The sequence below is a fragment of the Suricata suricatta genome, chromosome 9 (genome assembly GCF_006229205.1).
Source record: "Suricata suricatta isolate VVHF042 chromosome 9, meerkat_22Aug2017_6uvM2_HiC, whole genome shotgun sequence".
NCBI lineage: Eukaryota > Metazoa > Chordata > Mammalia > Carnivora > Herpestidae > Suricata > Suricata suricatta.
Genome location: NC_043708.1, coordinates 75,395,955 through 75,413,772, shown reverse-complemented (window position 1 = coordinate 75,413,772; position 17,818 = coordinate 75,395,955). Strand labels below are relative to the sequence as shown.

Sequence of the window (17,818 nt, the reverse complement as noted above, 5' to 3'; positions counted from 1 at the left end):
GAATTCCCCTGGAAATCCACTAGGTCCTGGGCTCTTATTCATTGAGAGATTTTTGATAATGGATTCGATTTCTTCACTGGTTATTGGTCTATTCATGCTTTCTATCTCTTCCCATTTGAATTTTGGTAGTGCATGTGCACTTGGGAATTTGTCCATTTCTTCTAGGTTGTCCAGTTTGTTGGCATATAGTTTTTCATAGTAATCTCTAATACTCTTGTATTTCTAAGGGATTGGTTGTAATAGATCCATTTTCACTCATGATTTTGTCTATCTGGGTGCTCTCTCTTTTCTTTCTAAGGAGCCTGGCTAGAGGTTTATCAATTTTGTTTATTTTTTCAAAGAACCAACTCTTGGTTTCATTGATCTGCTCAACTCTCATTTTGGATTGGATATTGTTTATTTCTGCCCTGATCTTTAGTATTTCTTTTCTTCTTCTGGGTTTAGGGTGCTCTTGCTGTTCCCCTTCTAGTTCCATTAGGTGCTCTGTTAGATTTTGAATTTGCGCTTTTTCTAGTTTGTTGAAATAGGCCTGAGTAGCCATATACTTTCCTCTTAGGACTGCCTTTGCTGCGTCCCAGAGAGTTTGGAATGTTGTATTTTCGTTTTCATTTGTTTCCATATACTTTTTATTTCTTCTCTAATTGTCTAGCCCATGCCTTAGTAGGGTGGTTTTTAACCTCCACATTTTTGGAAGTTATCAAAAGAGAGAAATTGATCCATGAGCAGGAAAGGAGAATTCAAGACCTGAGTGATAGAATCAAATGGAATAACATCCGTATCATAAGAATTCCTGAAGAGGAAGAAAGAGAGAGCGGTCCTGAAGGGATACTAGACCAAATTATAACTGAGAATTTCCCAAATCTGGGGAAAGAAATAGATATTCAAATTCAAGAGGCACAAAGAACCCCCTTAAGACTTAATTTCAATCGACCTTTGGCACGACATATCCTAGTGAAACTGGCAAAATATGAAGATAAATAGAGAATTCTGAAAGCAGCCAGGGATAAAAGGGCCCTAACATAAAAGGGAAACCTATCAGAGTGGTTACAGACCTATCTACTGAAACTTGGCAGGCCAGGAAGGAATGGCAGGAAATCTTCAATGTGATGAACAGAAAAAATATTCAGCTAAGAATCCTTTAACCAGCAAGCCTTTCATTGAAAATAGAAGGAGGGATCAAGGTGTTCCCAAATAAACAAAAATTCAGAGAATTCATGACCACCAAACTAGCCCTACAGGAAATCCTAAGAGGGACTATATGAGGGAAATGATGCAAAGAATACAAGGTGCCAGAGACACCACTATAAACATGAATTCTACGGAAAACACAATGACTCTAAACCCACATTTTTCAATAATAACGCTGAATGTAAATGGACTGAATGCTCCAACCAAATGACACGGTAGCAGAATGGATAAAAAAAAAAAATCCATCTATTTGCTGGCTACAAGACTCATTTTAGACCTGAAGATACCTTCAGGTTGAAAGTAAGGGGATGGAGAAATATCTACCATGTGACTGGAAGCCAAAAGAAAGCCGGAGTAGCCATACTTATATCAGACAAACTGGACTTTAAAGTAAAGGCAGTAACAAGAGATGAAGAAGGACATTATATAATAATTACAGGGTCTCTCCATCAGGAAGAGCTAACAATTATAAATATCTATGTGCCAAATTTGGGAGCGCCCAAATACATAAAACAATAAATCATAGAAAGAAACAATCTTATTGACAAAAATGTGCTAATTGCAGGGGACTTTAATACTCCACTCACAGCAATGGACAGATCAACCAGACAGAAAATCACTAAGGAAACAATGGACCTGAACAACACATTGGAACAGATGGAACTGATAGATATATTTAGAACTCTGCATCCTGAAGATAGGAAATTCACCTTCTTTTTGAGTGCACATGGCACATTCTCCAAGATAGATCACATACTGGGGCATAAAGCAGCCCTCTGTAAGTATAAACGAATAGAGATCTTACCATGCACACTTTCAGATCACAATGCTATGAAACTTGAAATTAACCACAGGAAAAAGTCTGGAAAACCTCCAAAAATGTGGAGGTTAAAAACCACCCTACTAAAAAATGATTGGGCTTTGGTGGCTTCTCAGCTGGGATCTCATAGCGGGAGGGAGCATGTTCTCTTGGTGCTGTCGAGATTTGCGCCGCCACTACCAGAGGCGAGGTGCGCTGCAGGAGGTGAAGTGTGCGCCCCCAATTGCCGTGCTGCCAACTCCCAGCAGGGATCGCGTAGAAGGAGGGAGCAGTTTCTCTTGGTGCCAGTCAGGATTCGTGCTGCTGCTGTCTGAGGCGAGTTGCATTGCTGGAAACGAGTTGCGGGCCCCTGCAGCCACAGCTGAAGCGCGCACCCCGCAGCTGCAGCAGCTGCCAACTCCCTGCTGGGATCGTGCAGGGGTGGGGGCTGTTTTTCCCTTGTGCCACCTGGGTTCGAGATTCGCGTTGCCCAGCGGTTATACATGGGGTGAGAGTTTTTCTCTCTGTCCCAGGTTAAGTTCTTTATCTCTTCTCTAGAGACAGTACTATCGACATGTTCAGTTTCTCTTTCTCTTTCCTTTGTGTCTCGGGCTCCTCGCACTTGCCCCGTGTTGGGCTGGGGATCCCACCTCCCCAGCCCGACTCGGGCTGGCCTATTTTCCAATCTCCCCAGTTCACACTCCCTCACTCATGCATCTTTGAGGTTGTCTTCTTTCTGTAGTCTGTATTTTCTCCTTCCCCTCTTGCAGATGAGAGTAATGTCCTCCTCAGTTCGATCGATGAGGTGGATGAAGTGTACAGAGCTCCCTTCCTGTCCGTCATCTTGCCTCCTCTTTCCCTCCCTGCTTTGTATCTTGGATTTCAAACATCCTCAAAAGTTCTTCCCCAGTAATTCTAAAACTCTTAACAAATTAGTGCTAAGAAAAAAATAGACAAACATGCAGAAGAGCAGAAAGACAATTAGGATACAGGTTTAATTCAAATTTTTAAGTTTTCCTTCCAAAATCTTGTATAAGCCCCTAAATATGAAAAAGCCAACTTCTGGGTAGAAAAGCAGTCAAGACCATTGCCATTAGCGATTTTGAATTTATGATAAAAAAATAGCTTGGGTTTTTATTATTATTATTACAATCAAGGGAGTCGAGTCATGGCTATAATTTTAAAATAGTGAATGGCTGCCTATGGAATTAGACATACCCAGGGATGTATTGCACAAGAGGCAGACATAGCCTCCATTGGCTTGTGAATCAGTGAACCTGCTTGCTATTATAGAACTTCTGGTAAAGCGACTCCCAAAGACACACATCTAGTGGGTACTCTCAAACTGCCTGAGGGAGATTGGAACCATTTGGATGCTTGCTCAAACAGTCACCTCATGACTATCCACTTTGCCAGTAAGCCAGGCCCGTTTACCTCTGTTCCCACTCTGCTGGCCCTTTGGCTGTCTCTGTTTATTGACATCGGAGCCAAGGGGATAGAAGTGAACATTTATCAAATGCTATCTATGTTTGTATCAGTTAATCTTCGCAGGGAAGTATTATCATCAGCCTTGCTTTTCAGAGAAGGAAAATGAATACTCAAATCGGTAAGATGGTTTGCCTGGGATCACATAAGTTGCAAAGCGTAGAGTTTATGCATTGTCATATGATGACCACTTCATATTTGCCAGATCCATGCAAAAAGCCTTACAAGGATTTTTAAAAATGTTTTTATTTATTTTTGAGACAGAGAGAGACAGAGTATGAGCAGGGGAGGGGCAGAGAGAGATGGAGACAGAATCCGAAGCAGGCTTCCAGCTCTGAGCAGTCAGCACAGAGCCCGACACAGGGCTCGAACCCACTAACTGTGAGATCATGACCTAAACGAAGTCAGGTGCTTAACCTACTGAGTCACTCAGGTGCCCCAGGACTTTATTTTTTTAATCTTATCCTCCTACGAGCCCATTAAGATTGGCATTACTTATATTTTCATTTTACAGATGAGGTGGTAAATCTGGTGTGAGGGAGCCAAGATTCAAACTCAAGCAGACGGATCGCAGAGACTGTATTTTTGCCCTCTAAACCTCTTCTATGAACCCAAGCCATCCAATATGGACACCAGCCACATGGGGCTGCTGATCATTCAAAATATGGCTGGTTCAAGTTGTCATGTGTCCTAAGTATAAACTACATACCAGCTCTTGAAGATAGTTAAAAAATCTTATCCATCAGTTTTTACATTGATTACATGCTGACTTGATAATATTTTGGATATTTGGGGATAAAGTAAATTACTAAATTTGACTTGTTTCTGTTTACTTTTTGAAATGAGGCTACTAGACAATTTAAGCCCGCCTGTGTGGGTCCCATTATATTTTTACAGGACAGTCCTGATAGTGTACTATTTCAAGTAAAAAGCGACTGAAATTTACTCAGGCCAATATTGTTTTTCAGCAGATGTTCTAGTTAAAATTTTAGTTGAGGGCATAGGTGGAGAGACTGAAGCCATTAAAAATTTTTTAAATTATTTTTTAAAACTATTTTTTAAAACGACTTTTACCAAGTATGTGTTAAACACTAGTCTGGATTTATTTGTGAATTTGAATTATGCTTTTTTATCCCTATTACCATTTGTGGGTAAAAAAAATTGTTATTTTAAAAAATGTCTATTTTACAGGGGAGCACGTGCCCCATGCGTGCAAGCAGGGGAAAGAGAGAACCCCAAGCAGGCTCTTCACCATCAGCACGGAGCCCAATCTAGGGCTCAATCCCATGAACGATGAGATCATGACCTGAGCTGAAATCAGGAGTTGCCCTGTCATTTTTAAGGCTCAGAAGATGCATGTGAGTTATCATTTCAGTGCCTCTCACATGGGGTGCTTCGCCTGCCTGAGGATATGTTGCCAGATTCCTCTCTTCTAGACTCCATTAGTGTGAGTTGTTTGCCACTTTCCACACGGCTTTGTGACCAACCACCTTTGTGTCTCCTTCAACATGCCGTAGGGCCCTCACCCCAGGCATGGTGTCAGCACTTAGCTGACACTCTAATAAGGAGCTAAGCTGTTTTTGTTGTTTTTGATGTTGTTTTATTCTTTTGTTTTGTTTTCTTTAGTTAATATACAGTGTAGCTTTGGCTTCATGAGTAGAACCCAGTGGTTCATCTCTTACATATGACACCCAGTGCTCATCCCGAAGATACTGTTTTATTCTTATTAATACTAAGCAGAGATTATGTGGATACAAAAGGAAGTTGGGAATATTTGTGTGAGGTGGGAAAACTACAGGCCAGGACAACTATACAACTGTTTGTAGAAGATTCCATCTGAGCGAACTCCCCACTCCCACTCCCCAGCACATACACCACCTGCTCTCCCTTTTCAGGGCTGGAATTTGAAGAATAAGAGGGGCACCTGGTGGGTCAGTCAGTTAAGCGGCTGATTCTTGGTTTTGGTTCAGGTCACAATCTCATGGTTTTGTGGGTGTAAGCCCTGCGTCGGGCTCTGAGGTGAGAGCATGGAGCCTGCTTGGGATTCAGTCTCCCTCTCTGCCCCTCCCACACTTGCCCTCTCTCTCAAAATAAATAAACTAAAAATATAGTAATAAAAAAAGAAAGAAAAAAGTAATAACTACTAGAAAATTGGAAACAGTAAAGAATGTCCTATAAAGAGATCACTGCTTGTCCAAAGCAAATGTCTACACTAGCTATTTAGAAAAGACATCTACTGGAGCACCTGGGTGGCTCAGTCGGTTGAGCATCCAGCTTCGGCTCTGGTCATGATCTCACCGTTCATGGGGTCCAGTCCCACGTCAGGCTCTGTGCTGACAGCTCAGAACCTGGAGCCTGCTTCAGGTTCTGTCTCCCTCTCTCTGCCCCTCCCCTGCTTATACACACGCTCTCTCTCTCTCTTGATAAATAAATAAACACATAAAAAAAAAGACACATACTTATTTACAACAGCTTTGGATGGAGAAGGGAAGTAGGGGCTCAATAGTCAATGCAGGATCAATAGTCAGTGCAGGCACCCGTTTGTTAGGCCAAGTGAGACATTTTTTTGTCATGGCCCAGAAGGCCTTCACTGACTCAGGTCAAGTCCCCTTGTCTTCATTTACAGAGGAGTAGAGAAGGAACTGCCACCTGAAATAATTTAATTTCTGAGCCCACATTCCAGTCTGGGCCAGAGTGCTGCTCGCCTGGCCAGCACAGAACCTCAGAAAAGAGACTCTTTACATCAAGCCAGCCGAAAGACGAGGGCTCTGGGCTACACAGCATCGCCCCGCTCCACCACCTCCGGCCTCTGTCCCATCCAGAGTGGGCCCATCTCAGTCTTTGCTACCCTTTATTCACACCTCCTTCTCAGCCATGTGTTCTCAGTGATGTGTTTTTCTGTAAAGTCCAGGCTGTGGGAAAGTCCATCCTCAAATGAAACCATCAAAGAGCTCTGAGTCGAGACTCTGAGTCTGGTGGCACCTGGGTGGCTCAGTTGGTTAAATGTCCAACTCCTGGTTTCAGTTCAGATCATGATCTCACAGTTCATGGGATTGAGCCCCAGATCAGGCTCTGCGCTGACAGTACTGAGCCTGCTTGGGATTCTCCCTCCCTCCCTCCCTCCCTCCCCCCCCCCCCCCCCCCCTCTCTCTCAGAATAAACTTAAAAAAAGCTTTGAGTCTGGGGCAGAAGATCACTTCTGTTCTCACATGTCTTGGTGTTGACATCATCAGTTGGCACTCCCTTTCCTTGCTTCCCTGTGTCCCAGGCTTCTGTGGACCTCCTTTTTCCTTTCCCTTCATGGTGGACGCTATCTCCTTGCACAACCATCACTAATTATACCCTCCTAGCCATTTACTTGGCTCTGGTCTGGCCCCTGATGTCCTATTTGTGCTGATTTCTGCCTGCCTTCCAGGATGGGTACTGCCACTGCCCTTTCTCCTCCCCTGGAGCCTGTACTGTCCCATTGTCTCTTTAGGAGGCACACCAGGGGGCCGGGGACTCCTGGGAGGAAAGTCACTACTTTAAGTTACAGAGATTACCCCAGAAATTCTCCAAGGTGCAAACATCACCCAGGAGCCAAGTAGCACATGTGAATTAGTACTCATTATCGTGAGTGGAGAACCTTTCCTAGAGTAGTGACACACGGACTTGTCACGTCTTTGAGAACAGAGATGTGGGGCGTGGCTCTGGATGAAGGGTGTCATCCATTAAGTGGAGCTTCAGAAAGGAAGACGAAGTTGGCAGCTTTAAATAATTGGAGCCAGCAGGACTCTAGATAGGACCAGGTGCTAAAGGGCCTGAGTTTATACCTTGACTTTTTTTTTTTTTTTTTTTTACAGTTTTCTCCACGTCCTCACCCAGTCTCAACCCTTACCACAGTTTTGCTTAAATATCACATTAGTTTTTCAACAGTAATTGATACCTCAGTTTAAGCTCCACTCTGACTTCCAGTTAAGTTGTATAAGTTCAGCACGAGTTGTAGAATAAAGGACCCCAAATGGGCCTGACTCTGTGCAAAAACATACCTGGCCTCCATACAGCTTGCCAAAGAGAGACTTCACTTCGGGCCGCAAATAAAGTTATATGAAGGGATTAAAAGTGCTACTGCAAATTACCTATTAAAGTGGCTTTTTAAAAAACCTACAAAATTCACAGCTATCCTCAAAGTGCCTCATTTTCAAATTAATGTATTTTATTCTAATTTGGGGTTTTGTGCCAACGCACGGAGGGGGCTTGTGGTGGCTGCAGAATTAGTTAAATTCACAGAATAAAATTTGAACTTTTGCAAATGAGCAAACAGCCAAAACAAACACCACTTCGGAAAGAAAAATACACATTTTCTTCTTTTGAAAACCGAGCAGTGCCTAAGCAAAATACCTTAAAAGTGAACTAAAAAGCTTTTCTAGAATAAACAACCCTGCTTGTGATCCTAAATTGGGAGCATATGGAGATGTGAAAACCACAGATGCAGGGCGCTTCGACTCGGGGTTGCTGCCTTCGCTGTTTGCGTGCCTCCGAGTAGATGATGATAATGTGGCCTTTGGTCTCAGAGGAGCCTGGGCTTTTTTAGATCCTAGTGTGAGGGCAGAAGCAGAAGAAGAAAGGAAAGGAATGAAAACAAATGCTTTACAAGACAGAATATCTGAAGAGTGAATTTTATTTTGCTTCTCTGCCAGCAGATTCAGATCTCTCCTGCACCTTTAGGAGGGTGCAGTCAAGTGTGATGATGATGATGATGATGATGGTGTGGGCTGCTCGGGGCGGTCCCTGTGAAGGACCAGGCTGGCACCCGGAGCTTTAGGATGGCTCTAGCGAACTGCCTGGACTAGCCTCCTGCCCTGGGGCAAATCAGTGAATAAGCCGATTCAGCAGAGATAGAATCATTTCTTTGTTTTTCTCAATTACCAAATTCTGTGTGCTTTGGGGTCACTTGTCATGGGTTTCGAGAATGTGGATTTTGCAACAAAAGTCCTCACCATTCCAAACGGCTTCAGCTACATTCTGTTACTAACAAGGAGGAGAGTCAAGGCCCTAACACCCTTTTCCAACTGTGAACGATTCCGTGTTCACCGTCCCATTGTAGGACACCCATGACTCTGTCCCCTTAGTGCTCAAGGTCTCCTCCACGGACCAGCATTGACATTGGATACGTGTTTATGGGGATGTGTTTTATCCCCAAAACTGCATGACAAATCCTTAAGAGATTATGCCACCTGGGAAAGAATGGTGGATGCCCGCTCTGAAAGAACAAATGAATAGAGTGAGTCCAGGTAGTGACTTAGTTACTAAGTGTTAGGTACAACTTGCCCACTGTCTCAGATACAGGACTGTGAGCATCAGAATGAAGAATACATAGAATTGTTAGTTTGGGCTCTGTTAATTATGCTGTTGGGAAGTTTTGATTGGATAATAAAAGCAGCAAACATTTGTTGAGTGTTTACTACATACATACCAGGAAGCAAGCTAAGCATTTTTCCGTATAATTTCTTATTTGACCCCCACAAGTGTACTTTCCCCAAATTCAAAAGAAGGGTATTGAGATCCAGAGAGATTGGGATAGTCTCAGATGTGGGACAGAATGTGGACTTGCACCCAGAGTCCTAACAGCAGGAAGCTATAAAAGGTTCTTTGTATAAAAGGTGTTCTCCTTTCAGCAGGTCCTCACTAAATGAGAATTAGCTGCTCTTCCAAAATATGTTTGATTTTTGGGTCTCATTTCTTACCAGGAGTCAAGGTAAAAGTGCCTTAATATAACAGAGTTCATTTTGAGGAAGGACATACAGAAATTACTCTTTATCTTTTCGTCTTTTTAGCATATGTAAATAACTTGGCCAGAAGGAAGCAGAAACGTTGAATGTTAGACATCTATCGTTTTAAAATCCCACCCTGAAGCTGACCATTGTTTTTCAGGTATCCCCCCACCCCCACCCCCCGTTAACAAGAGCTAAGTTGTATGTCTTTCCCCAGCCCTTTTCTCCGTGCTTCTGTGTTCTGGCTGCCGTGCAGGCAGTCACGTGTAGCAGAGCGACCTGAGTGCTGTACTAAGGAGAAAGCCAAGGTGCGGATGTACGGGAGGTGACAGGTTAGGCCCCCCATCTTCGAGAAGTGATAGTTCTTTCCGTAAAAGTTATGTGTTGCCTCAAATGAGATGGGGGGGACAAAACTTGCAGGCCCTTCTTCAGTGTGGCCCCCAGGGTTTCCTAGGATGCGGGCTCCTCTCCGTCCCCTTTCGGCCGCCCTGGTGCTGCACGCTGTCCCTGCCCTGTGTCCGCTGCGGTCTCTGAAGCCAGGTTCCACGCCTCATCTGCCCCATTTTACTCTGCCTTCCTCTAGCCCCGCTCTCCATCGGGAGTGTGAGGGGGGAAACCGAAGGCGGGTGGCGTTCACTAAAGTCACCTGCGTGATGTTTCTGTGTCCCAGAGCACTGACAAGAAAAACCGGTGGTGGCTTTGTAAATGGTGTACGGGACCCGCAGGAGGAACGAAGGCCCGGACCGCAGGGTATTTTTAGCGCCAACTGTTTGTGGTGACCTAAGTGAAAACTGCTGGCTGCTGTCCCTTCGGCTGAATGGCTGGTATTCAGGAGAGTGTGCCCGCTCCCTGCCAGACTCTCCTCACGGAGCTGCCTTTTTATGAGGTGGCTGACGGGCTGCTTGGCACCAGGCTGCCCGGCCACAATTCTCCTTTATTGCCCAGCACAGACGCCCGGTGGTGTGGGTCCACGGGCAGCCCCCGCATGGCGCTGTGGGCGGGGAGGGGGGTGCAGGGGACCCTGCTCGCTGCGAGCTGGTCACAGTGTTGTCAAATCGGGAGGCAGAGTCTGCAGGGCAGGGGCTGCATCTCGAGGCTCTAAACCTCTAGCATGAGGCTGGCACGGACAGCTCCGAACCACAGTAGCGAGGACCACGGCTGGCTCCCCACCCGAGTTGTTCTGCTGGGCCCAGCCGGGGTGGGGAGGTGACCCCCTGGTCACTGGCCCTTTGGAGCCCCAGAGCTAGAAAACACGAGAGAGGCCCCTGGTATTCTGACAGTCATTCTACTGACTGCTGCTCTGGAGCTAGAGCTGATCTTGGGAAGATGCAAATCCACAGTGGAGGGTACGGGATGGCTGCACAGGGCCTTGTAGGGGCTCCTCTGGTGCACTGCGGAGTGAGAACAGTGCTGGGGCCCCAGGCTCCTAATAGCACCAACTTGCTGATGGCTTCGGGCAAGGAATGATGTCCTAGGACTCTCAGTTCTGAGAGATAATTCTTGTCTTACCTCACTGAAACATTTTTACTGGTGTGTGGGCATCAGGCTCTGTGAAGGACATCACTTGTGAGAACTTACCTTCAAGACACAAGTATTGACTTCTAATTCTCACAGAAGTCGTTTGAATGAGAAAGAGTGCAGTGGGATCCTGTCCTTGTGAAATGTGAACAAATGCCTCTATAATTAGAATAAAACCTCCAGTAAAAGGATGTCAGTGGTAGCCACAGCTCCTTTATCTGAAATCTTACGTGAATTTTCGATAACCTGTCAGCCCCACTCTGGATGTCACAAATGCCATGAATGTCTCTCTCTGAGATCATTTAATCTTATTTTATATAAAACTCGAATAAATCTGGTTCTCTCATTTTCTAGTCCCTTGCCAGTGAGAGTGAAGCATGTGGACTGACAGCATCATCATTACCTGGGAGCTTGCAGTGTTAGCAGTGCTGAGTCTCAGTCCCCACCCCACTCTGTTAATCAGAACATGCTTTTTGACAAGATCCCCCTGTGGTTATGTGTGCAGTAAAGCAAATTAGAAAAGGGAATTTGCAGGACCTAGGCCTACTCTTTATTTATGTATGTATGTACTTCACTATGAACAGGATCCCGGATGACTAGGATTAACAGTTTACAAGGAGGGAGGGGATGCAGAGCTGTGAAAGCCACAGCAGCTGGGAGTGTAGGAGGGTGGTGTCACTGTGTGCACTTCCTTACTCTGAGAACACATGGCCACGTCACAGTATAGTCATTGATATTGCCAGTGGTAGTCACAAATTATCAAGAAGAGGTAAAGTCACATCCCAAAGCTGCTGTTTAAAGTCTTTACCTAAAATTCATAGCGAACATTTTCCTTTAAAATGCTTAAATAAATGAATCTGGAGGTTAAAAAGGGGATACTTCAGTGATGTGGCTACTATATGGAAAACCACATTCTTCAGGAAAGAGATATGTAAGATGTCACTACAGTTGGAAACTTTACTTAACTCAGGTTTTTTTTTTTTTCTTAATGCATGACATTGAGGAGAGTCAAATGACATCAAAGTAAGGGGTGATACCAGAGATTTACTCTATAACTAAACAACTAAACAACTCAACTGATGCAACAAAACACCCATGACTGGAACCAAGTAAAATTTGGGGAGTCAGTAGATACTAAATATTCATGTACTAGATACAGGTAACTGATCTTCAAAATCACTAAGGCAAAAAAACGGATTTGAAACCAAAGGGAGTTTTAAATTAATCAGAAAAAAAGCTAGTACGTTTCCTGGGTAAATGGATATCAGGGGTGCAGGGCCCAGTTGGTGGTCTTCAGGAGTCTTGCCAAAAGCGGCCATGTTGACGTTGCACAAGTCCATGGGTGGGAATGCAGAGCTGAGGTTGACCAGATAGCCAGCTGAATGAAACAAGAGAATTGCCAGTCTGAAAGGGGCGTGCAAAGGAGGGAGAAACCAGGCACAAGGCAGGGTTGGGAATGCAGGAAGGAGCAGAACGCTGTTAGCGAAATCCCCCAAAATGTAGAAAAGTGCCTCAGCAGATTTTTATGGAGAGTTCCAGCACAGTCCAAGAAGGAGACTTAACAGCTTTGGCCCAGATCAGACCAAGCTGGGTCGTCTTCTCCTCCTTCCCCACTCCCTGCTTCCACTGCCTCTGAACACGACAACTGACTGACACTTTACTGCCCTAACAATGCAAAGAAAATCTACTGATGGCCTAGAGCTTGAGAATAAACAGCTGCATGGTACCAATTTTATTAAAGAACGCAAAGGTTACATAAACAAAACTGAGCCTAAAACCTATTTGGCAAGAATTAAATATTTTCTCTTTATTCTAGAGACATGTGTGGAGTGCTAGGGCTCTGATGGAAACAGATAAATATAGTCACAGGACAGAATTAATTAATTGCCTGAAATAAAAAAAGCTGTAGTGAAAGATCCTGTCTTTACCGATGGCATTAGTTTCTCCGATCTGGGGGCCCTTACACTCTGGAAACCTCATGGGCTCTTGACTCATCTTCCCTTTGTGCACTTTTTGAAATCTCTCTTTTTTCTACTCGTGTTGTAGCCACCCTAACCCTAGTCCTCATCGCTTCACACCTGAGTTTCAACAATAGCCTTAGAGAAGGATGTCTAAACTTTCTTCCAGTTTACCTTTGTATTGTGTGCTCTTCAGAAGGACATTTGGATACATTGGCTCTGGAGCAGGGGGCGTTGGAATTTTTAAAAAATTCCGCAAGTGATTCTGATAGGACCTTTAGGTGGGAATAGGGGCTTTAAATTGTTGCTAAATTAACCTTCTACATAACATCCAATTATTATATGGCTCGCCTACCTAGAAAGTTTTGTTGCTATTTATCACTATATTAATTCATACTTTTCTGCTTGGCATCTGCTTTCTTCCCTCCCATCCGGCTCCTTCCTTCCCCAATAGTGCTCATTACTGATGCTGAAACATTCTTTGCTTACACTTATTTCTGCATTCTCATGTGTGGTCTTTCCTTTGCCACCTGTAAGGATGGATCCTGTCTTTCGTGATTCAACTCAAGGGTCACCTCTTCCATGGATGTTTTCCCTGCCATGGAAGGCTCCCTGCCTCCCAAATTTCACCTCTTTTGCAGTTTATACCATAATGAATAATGTCAGGGCATGTATCTTACCATATATCACTATCTTACTGTGGTAGCCTCGAAGAACCTAGAACGAAGAACCAATTACATTTATGTCTTCAACAGTACCTAACGTAACCAGTAGTATGTGGCTTCCTGAGAAAATGTCCTCTGTATCCTCCATGTGGGTTAGATGTTTCTCTTGTCATATGTGTCACATCTTACTGTATCCCAGTTACATTGTGAGTGCATTACAACCCCATATTTCAAGTGTGTCCTTCTTGTGTATCTTTTGTAGTTTGTAAACTGTGAGAGCAGGACCCACATTTACCTGGTTCACTACTGCCTTCCAGTGCTTAGTCCAGGTCATGGTATGTGATATGTGCTCAATACATATTCTTAAAACTGACTAATTAATGATTTTAAAATATGTGTTTGGGGGGCACCTGGGTGGCTCCGTCAGTTAGGCGTCTGACTTTTGATTTTGGCTCGGGTCATGATCTCACAGCTCTTGAGTTAGAGCCCTGCATCTGACTCTGTGCTGACAGCATGCAACCTGCTTGGGATTCTCTCTCTCCCTCTCTTTCTTCCTATCCTGTCCATAAGTAAACAAATATGTGTTTGGTTGAAACTATGACAGATGGAAACAAAAGCATCCGTCGCATCATAACGCATTGACTGACTTGCTTTCAGGTATAATAAATTAACATAATCTAAATATAATGAACCAGAATAGTAGCATTTGGTTGTAAACTTAACGGTATCATTTTTCTAATTATTTCCTATCTGTGGTCTCTTGTCTATAAAATTCAAGCTCCTGGAGAGTGAAGGATAGCATTTGTTACCTCCATGTATCTCCCACGGTTCCTACCTTGGGGTTTCTTGACTTGATGTCATTAAATGTAGTTTTAAAGGAGCCTCTGTTATAATGTATCTGCTTGGTGCTGAACATCTGCTTCCTAACAAGTGCTGCATTCATTTTAATGGCACTGGTGCACAGAAGTAAACAGAGCCTGGGCAGGCCTTCCATAAAGGAAACTGTGTTTGCTTCCTTCATTAATTACTAATGGAGCATTAAGAAGACATTCGTTCTCCCTTAAGCCAAGTTGGATAATTTCTGGCACTTACGGCGAGGGTGCATTCAAAAGTTGAGACATGTATTCACACAGCAGAGAGCGTGCCCTCTGGCAAGCACAGGGGTGGCTCCATTGCCAAGATCGTACAAAGCTTCACATGTATCAGTACCAAGTGTACTGCTCTGTCCGTTGAATCTTTTGCAAGTCTTGGGTTAGTGTGGGGTAATAAGTATAAATCCTAGAATGTCTGTGAGGGCAGGCACTGCAATAGGGATTGGAAAAACCAGCAGAAAGATACATAAAGTGACACATAACAGGATGATCAGAGATTTAGCAAGCAAAACAGCAGAAGGAGAGCGGCAATGATAATGGAAGAAAGCTGATTTGTCAATTTTTTACTTAACAGCCAATTAGTAACACAATTAAAATGAATTTAGGTTCTTGAATGTGGCAACTAGCATAGCATCAAAATGCTAAGGCAAAAACAGCAATAAGAGACTGAGAGACTTACTGGTAGTAATAGATGTTAACACATAACCATCCAACTGGGAGAGGGTAAACCATCGGGCTATGATAGATTATGATAGATACAGAAATACATCTTATTTTAAATAGTTACATGGAAATTTTCCAAAACAATAATGCCCTTTTTTAACACAGAGATTTTGCAGGCTACTCATTCTCATCACAAAGTAATGAAATATAATATAAATGTAAATGAAACAACCCAGCCGTTTGATGATACCTATAATTTGGGGGCTAGAGGAATTTTAACTTAAAGGAGGTACTATAATCTTTTTAAGGACACACTTTAATCAGATATAATAAATTAAGACAGTAATACAAAGTCACTTCAAAGACAGTGTCATTCCTAGGACACTAAGCTCTAACCATGATCGGACTGAATACATTAGTATTTCCAAAGAACAAAATGTGTAGTTCCATAGGGGAGCTGGTTGAGTTGAAAAAGCAAGTATGAAGGCGATAACCTTGGCACAGCTCATCCAGGGAAAAGGGTGCCTCATCCCGCGGGACTTGAATAATATCACCTTTTGGCAAGACTGTCCTTTTTGTGGAGATGCAGGTGTGGCCATCGTAGCCCGATTTTGGTTTTGAATTGTTGCACGCCAACCAAGGAACCCTTTGGTTTTGATTTGCCTCCTCATGTAAAGGATGTACGGGTGCATTAGGAAGCTATGTCCCAATAAAATTATCAAATAGGAATTCATTCCAAGAAATAGTCTGCTTTAGTGCTGGTAGAGTAAGCTTCCTGAACCTTCTAGGATATTAAGGCTACAAGAAGATAACAGAGTCTGGAAATTGTCACACGTTATATATAAGTAAAGCAGATTACACAGCTTAAGTTGTTTTTATTCACTGCTGTGCCATGGTGCTCAGAGCAGGTTTGCTATGAAGGAGGCCCTTAAATATTTGTTGAAAGAATGAAATAAGTGAGGAAGGACACAATTATTTAACAAATGCTGGTGGGATAATTGGTTCTTTTTTAAAATTTTTAAAAATGTTTTATTTAGTTTTGAGAGAGAGAGAGAGAGAGAGCGTGAACAGGGGAGGGTCAGAGAGATAGGGACACACTGAATCCGAAGACAGGCTCCAGGCTCTGAGCTAGCTGTCAGCACAAAGCCCAATGCGAGGCCGAACCCACAAACCTAGAGATCATGACCCGAGGCGAAGCTGGATGCTCAACCGACTGAGCCACCCAGGCGCCCCTGGTTCTTCTTTTATATGCACTGAAACACATAAGGACTAAAGCGTTAATTTAAAAAATAGAGAAACTAATATATCCAAATGTTAGTAGTACATCTGAACGGACAACAATTTTGTAAATTTAAAAGGACAAGAAGAAATCACCAAGAATAGCAGCAGCAAATTGGACAACACAAATATTAAAAGCTTATGTTTGCAAGATATTGCAATAATAACCAGAATTCAAAGTCAGACGAAATGGGAAAGTGCTTGCAGGGAATGTAACAGCCAAAGTCTTATGATCTTTATTATGTAAAGTGTTCATGCAAATTGATAAGAGAAACATTGATATTCCAAGAGCAAACAGACAACTTGCATAAAGAAATTAGAGCTCCTAAGTAAACACTTGGAAATATATTTGACTGAGATGGCAAAGACATTCAGAATAAGACAGTAGTTTCTCTAAACACCTATTAAGTTAGCAAGAAAAACAAAAATTATTTACATAAAGCCCAGTGCTGGTAGAGATGTTAAAAAATGGCATTCTCATACGTTGTTGACATTATTTATAAATTGGCACCTCCTTTTTGGAAAACAGCTTGGCAATATAATATAGGGAGCCATAAAAATATTTATAGCCTTTGACCCAGTAATTTGACTTCTGGGAATCTATCCCGAGAAAAATTAATCCAAAATATAGAAAAAATTAAATCCCTAAGAGTAAATTGGGAAACACTAAATTTCCCACAATAGGGGAATGATTAATATACTGTGCTGGAACCACTGCATAAAAAACAACATAGCCATTTATAATTATCTGACTAGAGACCATGCAGCCACATGGGATGATGCTTGTGCTTTAATATTAAATGAAAAACGAATACACACATATATAAAAAGATATGCAGAGGTGAAAGGATTGAAGTATATAACAAGTTTTAAATGGTTGTTCTACAATGGCAGGAGGGCAGTGACTTTTTCTCTTCATTTTCTTTTATTATTTTATTTCATTTTAATTTTTTTTGGAAACGTGTGGTCTTTTAGCCTGTTCTCATGGAATAGGATGCAATTGCCGCTCTTTCTCTTTCTCTTCCCCTACCCTGCCACCAAGTGTCACCCAAGTTCCAGTTGGTTTAAGAAGCCCTCCCCAGCCTATCAGCCAGGTGAAACTCAAGTTCCTTAACTGTGTTCCTGTAGTCCTGTATTAACATTTCTGTTCTGGCAAGTATCTAAGGTGCCTTGTGTGAAAATGATACATATACAGTAGGTGTCTGTCTCCACAACTAAAGCTGTACGCCTTAAAGGGCAGGAGCTATTAGATTTCTTATTCTCTCCCTCTGCAGCATGGATCACAGAGCTTTGCCTGTATGAGAAACCTGAGTAAATATGAGTTGCAGTGAATTTAACGCATTGAAGTGAACTGCTCTGATTCCCTGGCAGGTGGAGCTCATGAAGGTCTTCAGCACTTGGGTCCTTTTGGCAACATCCCAAACATTGTGGCAGAGTTGACTGGTGACAACATTCCTAAGGACTTCAGTGAAGATCAGGGTTACCCGGACCCTCCAAATCCCTGTCCCGTTGGAAAAACAGGTAACGGGCGTGCCCTCGGGTTCTCATGGATGGTAGATAGAGTCTTTGGGAGAAAATTAAAAATCCCAACATCAGCTACAAATATTTTGAGAAATAGTTTTTCTATTTCAATGACCCC

General features: G+C 43.0%; 1 protein-coding gene across 2 annotated transcripts in view; it reads left to right on the top strand.

Annotated features, from left to right (window-relative positions):
- The window catches only part of SCG5 (secretogranin V), a 67,582-nt gene that overhangs the window by 27,252 nt on the left and 22,512 nt on the right, over window positions 1-17,818 (top strand). For both annotated transcript variants that reach the window (XM_029951605.1, XM_029951604.1), the window contains exon 3: window positions 17,551-17,700. In XM_029951605.1, coding sequence (XP_029807465.1) covers window positions 17,551-17,700 — 150 coding nt within the window. The remainder of the gene's footprint in view (window positions 1-17,550; window positions 17,701-17,818) is intronic.